Here is an 8,448-nt window from a genome sequence, read left to right on the forward strand (position 1 = left end):
ACATTTAACACGTTAAGAAGGCAATTTAACATTCCTTGGCACATTTTGAGATAACTAAAGCACAACACCATTTACAATTGATAGGTTAGTAAAACTTTTATATAATAAACTTGAAACAATGATCAAATACGATAATTCACATTATTAGCATATACAATTCAATTCACATCCAACCTATTTCAATATTTCCATTTCATTAAATTATTGTTTCACTTGAGGGAATTATAGTAAATTCAATCTGGATACACGAACTATATTCCTCACACAAGCTGACATCATATCAATGTTACCAGTCCAAGCTAAACCAAAAATACATATAAATCAAGAATCCGAAACAAATTTTGGATCTCATATAACCAAGTAAATCCCTAATCGATTCCATATTTGACCCTAATGACATGCTATACGTATCCTAATCTTTTACTAACTTCATACTGTTGGAAAATCAGGTTCGAAAAATGTAGCAAAAAATAATTTTGGGGAAAAATCAATGTTTTAAAAAAATTTCCAAATCAAGAATTTGGTTGTGATATCTAAAGTAATAAACACTTAATCAAAATTCTACATTTTCGATTCATTTAGGATGAATACATTGACTAAGTAGTCTTCTCCTCTATTCTCAAGCTCATTTCTGTTGAGTGTGGGCTCGCTTTGAATCGAAAAATTTTTCACACAAATTTTCAGTGGGATAATTTACCAATTTCTGTAAACGTTTGGGCCAATTTGTAAATAGGAAAAATATCTTTAGAAATTTTCTGAAATAATTTATTCAGAGAATTTTCTCTCTACAACTTTCTCTTAAATTCAAGTGAGTAAAAAATAATAACCCAAGACTCTCTTTATATAGGGAGAGTTTAGAGAGTTAAATTATGATTAAACTTAATCACTTTAATATTAATTTAATAGAATATTTATCTACAAGATAAACATTAAATTAAATTTAATATTAAATCATCACTTTAATATTACATTAATAAATACTATTAAGATAAGTATTAAATTAAATTTATTTTTGAAATAGTTAATGTGAAATCAAATTTTCTAGTAAAGTCTCAGTAGGAGTGTAATTTTTCCATCGCTCAACCACCTAAGACCTATCGCCGCCGACCATTTTCTGACAACCAGAATGTTTCCGTTGCAATTGCAAACACCCTGTATTGGTTCAATTTTTGCCGATCCGATCAGGGCCAATGACAGTCTGACCGGTTCGGTCCAGCCACCAATTGGAACGTCGGTCCGATTTCACATACCAAACCCAGTTCGGCTAGTTTTTGGGTCTTGGTCTTGATTTTGGGCTCTCGGGCCCAATTTACGATCTCAAGTCCAATTTTTAAGTTCAATTATCCATTTGGCCAAATGTCCGACTTGAAAATTAATTTTCAAAAATATCATATTAATTTTAATTAATTTGATTGATTTACTTAATCAAAATTATTTTTTTTCCAAAAATCACTTAGATTTTCCAAATTAATTTTCAAGAAGATTCTTTAATTAAATTCTCTAGTTGAACAATTCTTACGACCACCCAATTTAATTCTACATCGAATAAATCAACTCAATTAAATTATTTCTAAAGTCATAGAATTTTCTTATAATTCAAAAGTAGTCTGATCAAGCTTTTGTTGAGCTAGCAGATGGACCAATCAAACATATACAATTAAGCTCTAGTAATTGTAATTATGTCCAGAAGCATCATTCGGATAATTCGAAATTACTTAATCATGGAGTCAGTCCACAAGAAGTACCATGATTGAAAACTAATTATTGTATACTCTTTATGCAAGCAATTCATCCAACTGCTTTGTCCAATAACCACATCATGTGTGTGTTACCCTTATGGTATCATTAATTCCTTTGAGTTAAATACATTCACTCAATACAATCCTCTTTTATCTCGTTGTCACTATTGTTCTTCTTAATGATTAATATGATCATTGTCAACAACTGACTGTGATTAAATTGCTCGTTGGAGAATAATCAACCCGTGCCCCACGTTCCATATTTATCAATCCACACAAAGCCAATGAGAGGATATCATTATGAATTCCATTGAGTTATGAATTCCATTGTTTCAAGTAAAGCCATGTCATAAACAAGTCATGTACCCAACATATCGGTTGTCTACTCGATCATATTTAAAGCATAAACCTCCACTTAAATCAAACCACATGAGTTACATACGCATGGTCAGTGACTAACTCAGGATTTAGGTAAATCACACCATGAATGTAACAAGTGAATTAATTCACAAATGAATTCAGAATTAATTCATCTTGGGTCCAGTCCAATGTATCATTCTGCCAATGATACATCTATGCCTTTTGTAACAACCCGATTTTGGGTCTAGTTAGAAAAGTGGTTTCTGGACCACAAATCTGACTTAGAAAATTTGTTTTTATTATATTTTTTATGGTCTACAATTTTATAGAATGATTTCGTGAAAATTTCGTTCAAAAATTTTGACGTTTGGGCACTCAATTTGGTCAAAAGGACTAAATTGTAATAAGTGCAAAATGTGAGTTCTATAGTTTAAAGGTGTCAAATTGTTATGAAATTTTAAATTAAAGGTCCTTAAATGGTAATTAGACCATTGGTTAAGTTGGCGGACAAAAATGGACATGGTTAGGTATGTTTCTAAAGTTTTTCATTAAAGGCATTTTAGTAATTTGGTAATTAAATGAATTAAAAAGCCAAACTAAAGCCAATTTTTGTCCATCTTCCTCCCATTGCTGAAATTCACAAGAGGAAACCATGGCTAGGGATTTTCAAGTTCCAAGCTCGATGGTAAGTCCGTTCTAGCCCCATTTTTAGTGATTTTTATGTTTTTGAAATCCTTGTAACATTATCTACCTATTTCTAGTACTAATTTGAGTAATGGTTGAAGGTATAGGGTTTGACCCATGTTGAACATGTATGTATTTTGATGTTTAATGGTAGAAAATGCATGTTAGTTGTTAGATAAATGACTTTTACTAAGTAATTTTCGATGAAAATGCCTAAAAAGGACCTATTTGTAAAAAGTTGTAAAATGGGTGTTAAAATGTGAATAAAAGAATAATGTAGGCTACTATAAGCATGTATAAGGTTCTGGCATGGGTATTGAAGAAATTGAATATATTTCATTTTACGAGCCTAGGGACTAAAATGTAAAAATGTGAACTTTAAGGGCAAAAATATAATTTTTCCACAATGTGATTTTGGGCTGATTTGAATAGTATAATGATTAAATAAGTTAAATGTGATATTATAGATCAACAAAAATGAAGTTCGAAATTAGAATAGGGGAAAAACAAGTATTTGACGGTTAGGTCCTTTTTTCCATTTTTATGCCGAGGTAAGTTTGTATGTTTAATAAGCATTAAATTATATATGTATAAATGCTTAATTGGTATAATTGTGGTAAATGCTATATTATTGAAATGAAATGTGAATGCTATTGAGTACGATACTACAGAAATTACCGATAGAGATTCGATACAGCGAAAGTCCGAGTTGAACATTAGGAATAGATAGGATACAAATTTTATGACATTAGGGTTACTAAGATTACGTGTAAGACCATATCTGGGATATGGCATTGATATGAGACTTCGTGTAAGACCATAGTTGGGCTATTGGCATCGATATCAGATTACATGTAAGACCATATCTGGGATATGGCATTGGTATGGCACTATGTATACGAGATTCCTAAGTATTTTTTAGTATTCCAAGTGGTTCAACGGGAAATTCAATAGGTATGTCAAAAAAGACAAAGAGCATGTAAATATTACAAATTAGCACAGGCATGTACATAAGTTTATAAGCATTGACTTCATGACATTGTGAGTTCATGGTTTCCACGAGAATGTTTTTGTGAAAGCCTTGTGATTATTGGTCCATGCTTGTGATGTATGAAATACATGGTAAATTCGGTTGGCGATCATGTAATTGGCTTTCAAGCCAAATTGAGTTATGATATAGCATGTTTCATTCACATAAATTGTGATTTATCAGATATGAGAAAAAGGAAAGATTGGCATAATTGCCTATTAAAATGACCATGAGAAGATATGAGCATTAAACAATTGAAAGATGTTAAAATATATGCTTGAAATGTAAATACCCATAATTGATGTGCAAGTTTATTATGATGTTTGAAATGATTGGTCGATTGTAGTAATCTGTTATAATGGAGAGATTACTATTGTTAGGCTAATGTTAAGACATGTTAGATTATGCTTGCAAATTGATAGAGCAAACAATGTGATCGAATAAGTTATAACTGTGAGCTTTATAGTAATTTATATTATCTTGTGTTTATATTGTTGGTCTTCGTAAATGTTTGGTAAGAGTTGCTTATTATGTTCACACAGACTTACTAAGCTATATAGCTTACCCCCCTTCTTTTCCCATGTTTTATACTGCCGCCAAGCCAGCTCGAATTGGAGATCGCGGGAGATCCTATCACACTATCAAGTTATCAAAATTAAGTATTTTAAGTTTATGGCATGTATAGGGACTTGGTCGTTTGGTCATATGTATTGGCTTATAATGGTTCATGGTTTATTTTGCATATAGCCTTGGAAGTTGGCTAATGTTGGTTATGAGTATATTTATATTAATGTCATTTGTAAATGTGGAAACTTGCATAATTTGATGTGGAGAGGTTGATGTTTTAAGTGTGATTAATAATGGTATGAGAATGACATATTATTATCTTTGTTGTGATTGTTTGGCTACTCTTACATGCTTGAATTTGTGCCATGCGATGTTGTGTAGATGTGTGCAAGTGAGGGTGGCAAAATGGCTTGGTAAATGATATTGTTTTTTTCCATACGGTAATGTGTCTAGGCCGTGTGTGACACATGGTCTGACCCATTGGCATGTGATTCGGCTGTGTGTCCCCTGCACCTAAATTGTTGCAAAACAGAATGCTCAGTATTGAGCACAGGGGTATGAGACATGGTCGTGTGTCTCAACCATGTGAAGTACATAGCCTCCGGACACGGTGTGTGTCTTAGTTGTGTGACTTCAATTTGTTCTTGTGTGACAAATAGAGAGTTACACGGGTCAGGGACACGGGCGTGTGTGACCACACGGCCTGCCCACACGGGCGTGTGACCCCTGTTTTAGCAAAAATTTTCCAAGTGTCGTAAAATTTTCTAAAGTTCTTGGCTTAGTCCCGAACTGCTTCCAAAGCATGTTTTGGGCCTCAAAGGCTCGTATTAGGGACTTTATGATAAAATGCAAATGGTTTTAATCTGGACATAAATTTATGACTCGAAATTGTATGTTTGCTTGTGTTTAAGTCTGGTAATGCCTCGTACCCTGTTCTGGCGTCGAATACGGGTAAGGGGTGTTACACCTCAATCCTTCCCAATATTTAAAGCAAATGCTCGCTTTTATTCTTTTATAAGATTACAGACTCGTTTAGATTATCTACTAAAGTAAGTTGTCTTTCTCACAATGTAAATGTTTTTACAATGCCACTTATCATCAATTTGAACTTCGATCATCAATGAGCTAATATTTTCTTGTCAAAATTTCTCTATGCATGCAAAATATGAAAGACAAAAATGCAAAAGACATAACAATGAAATGTGAAATTTATTTATTCATCATTCAAATACATAGAAAATGATTACATGTTTACTATAATATGAGCACATTTCTAATACACACGGGCATCATTATCGTAATCATATCATGGTTTTTTGGGTTATCAATGCTAAGGATAAGAATGATAACAATTTTATTGACATTGTGCATAGGGAGGTTACCCTTAGTAACTCTAGATAGAACTCAAAACCTCAACACCAACAATATGCCAAAAATACGACAAAATAGATTGGGCATACCATCAATGTTTAATGCATTATAGGATTAATATGAAAAAAGACACCTCCTCTATCATCAACTCCAAGCACAATGTGTCTTTCATCTGCTAAATAGTGCATGTATTGATAGCTTGAGTAATAAGATTTGAAGTATCACTATTATACGTTTCGAACAAGTTGGTATAGTAGCTGACCTTAAGGTAGTTATATTGAATAGGAGTGGATGTCAAGTTGGATAAATTTTGTGGCTAAGAGAGAAAGGCAAATGATGGTTAAAACAAAAAATAATGACCAAACTTGAAGGAGTCCAAATACTTTAAGGGACGAAGTTTGGGAAAAATGTAAAGATAAGATAGTGGTAAAGCATGTTGCATTCCCATGAAGAGAACTCAGGTTCAAACCTTGAAGATAACAATATTGGGAGGGGTAGTCACGAACACCAAAAAAATTAAGTTTCATGAATTGTGAAACGAACATAACCATACTTTAATTATACTTTTTTTTAAATGAGTATCTCAATTTATAATCTATGAAAAATTTGATTCATTTTTAAAATAATGAAATATTATAATTAAACTAAGGTTAAAAAATGAAAGTATTTAAAATAAAAATAATGATACACATGTAATTTTATAAATATTATAATTGAATTATAAATTTTACTATTTTATAACTTTTGAGGAGATTGAAGTGAATTAAAATTAATTATTTTGAAAGCTTTTGCGTGTGTTACGCCAAATACTCTAAAGCAAGTATGATGCATTAATCTTATATAGTAAATTTATACACCTTCGAAGAGAGTGAAAAGTCTTGGATTTAAAAGATTGAAGGGGTTAGTATTTAGAATGAGAGCGATGTATCAAATGCAATAATTAATGTTGGCTGAGGATTAGATCAGATAAAATCATCATTAATGGAGTAAAGAGCATACCCCAGTAGTCAACTAATACGTGAGAATGAAATATGGATGCAATCATGATGCCTTTGCTTTTTCGAGGAAATTTCTTGCATGAAACATTTATTTCAAATTATATTATGTGATAATAAAGATAATTTTAATGAGTAGTTGAAATAAACAAATATTTAAAAAAATTGATTTTGTATCATTATTTGAATGAGAATAGTTCTTCTAGTTTTTTCAAATTTAGCACATTTGATTTTAAACCCATATTCTTCCTTCACTAATCAGGCATGAAAAGAAAGAAACAAAAAAACATAATGACCCAAGTATAAATATCTTATGAACAACAGTTGAACAAAAGAAACCTGTGATTCCACATTCTCAGACAAGTTGCTGATTCTAATTTTTTTCTTTTTCCTTACATTACATGTCCTCCGCTTTGGTTTTGAGTTTGACTCAGGATTATGCTTTTCCCGACCTAGAGCTAAGCTATAATTAATAATAATAATTATAAAGAAAATATTTACCTGATTTGCATGGGAAGATAAAATAAGGTTGTTTCCTTAACATTCAACTTCTCTCACAAAATTTGTGAGGAAACACAAGTTTATACAAATGGTTGGACCCAGAAAATGTTATAATTCTTAGGTCTAGTTAGAGTCACTAATAACTAATTAATAAAACATTAAAAACCCCGGGTTCGAAGTAGTAAAAAGAAAAGAAAGAACCCCAAAAGGGATCAAGAATCACAATGAAGAAATGATGTTAGAAAAAAGAGAAACTAGCTATTCAATATATATGGTTGCTATGCTTCTCTTGGCCATCTTTCTCCAAAAATGCAAAGGCAGAACCCCTTCATTTCGCAACTCAATATATTCTTTTTTCCCATTTTCATTTAAGCATAGATGCAAGAGAGCGAAAAACAACTTCTTCACAAGGGATGGTAAGGCCCATATCATGGTTAAACCCAAACTCTTCCTCCGCTCGTCGAAGCAAACATTGGAACTCAGGGTGGGTCAAGAATGAGATAGGGACGATGTATCTGTTTCTGTTTTCACCAACGTAAACGGCAAAGTGACCTTTTGGTACGTCAAGTGGGAGCCCATCTTCGTCATATCCATGTTTCCTGCCTAAGCTTGAACATTTCTTCAGGATTTGCTTCAGAACTGCGGTTTGAGGCAGTTTGGATGGTTTTCTAATTGCCATTGCTGTTGTTGTGTGGAAGTGGTAGTAGAATAGAAGGTGTAGTGGGATGGGAGGATTGGGAGGGGGAGATGGCGGGTTATTTATTTATGGATAGTTGAGGCTAAGCCTCAAGGGTCATGTGGGACTGTGGGGGCAAACCCTAAAGGGACAAGCCACGGGTGTTATTAGGGTATGTATGTATGTGTGTGTTATATGTGTAAAGGACATGATGGGAGCCAAACCACCCCATTTGAATTTCTATTCTTTGTTGGTCCTCCTAATGACAAAATGGTCCCTCTTTCCCTATCTTCTGATTTAGCTACTTCTAATGTTGATATCGTAGAATTAAATAGCCACTGCAACTTGATGTTTTTGTTTTTCTTTTTTGTTAAAATTTGTACAAGGTGTTGGTAGTACAATGCGGGTAATTCCATATTAGTTTGAGAAAAAATTTTGTAAGAGAGTATTACTTATTATATTGAGTAATTAAGAGTAAACGGCCAATACATGTGCTATTGCTGCTTCGCTTTTGGTGCTTATTTT

General features: G+C 32.6%; 1 protein-coding gene across 1 annotated transcript; it reads right to left on the reverse strand.

Moving 5' to 3' along the window:
* Window positions 1-7,265: 7,265 nt before the first annotated feature.
* On the reverse strand, window positions 7,266-8,055 carry LOC107893908 (auxin-responsive protein SAUR50). Its single transcript, XM_016819054.2, has one exon. It carries the CDS (start codon window positions 7,924-7,926, stop codon window positions 7,612-7,614), a length of 315 nt encoding a protein of 104 aa, XP_016674543.2. The 5' UTR covers window positions 7,927-8,055; the 3' UTR covers window positions 7,266-7,611.
* Window positions 8,056-8,448: the final 393 nt, after the last annotated feature.

The sequence above is a fragment of the Gossypium hirsutum genome, chromosome A13 (assembly GCF_007990345.1).
Source record: "Gossypium hirsutum isolate 1008001.06 chromosome A13, Gossypium_hirsutum_v2.1, whole genome shotgun sequence".
Taxonomy (NCBI): domain Eukaryota; kingdom Viridiplantae; phylum Streptophyta; class Magnoliopsida; order Malvales; family Malvaceae; genus Gossypium; species Gossypium hirsutum.

Bases quoted from the DNA above. Each gene is read 5' to 3' on its own strand.
- LOC107893908 (XM_016819054.2), bottom strand. From the start codon at position 7,926: ATGGCAATTAGAAAACCATCCAAACTGCCTCAAACCGCAGTTCTGAAG.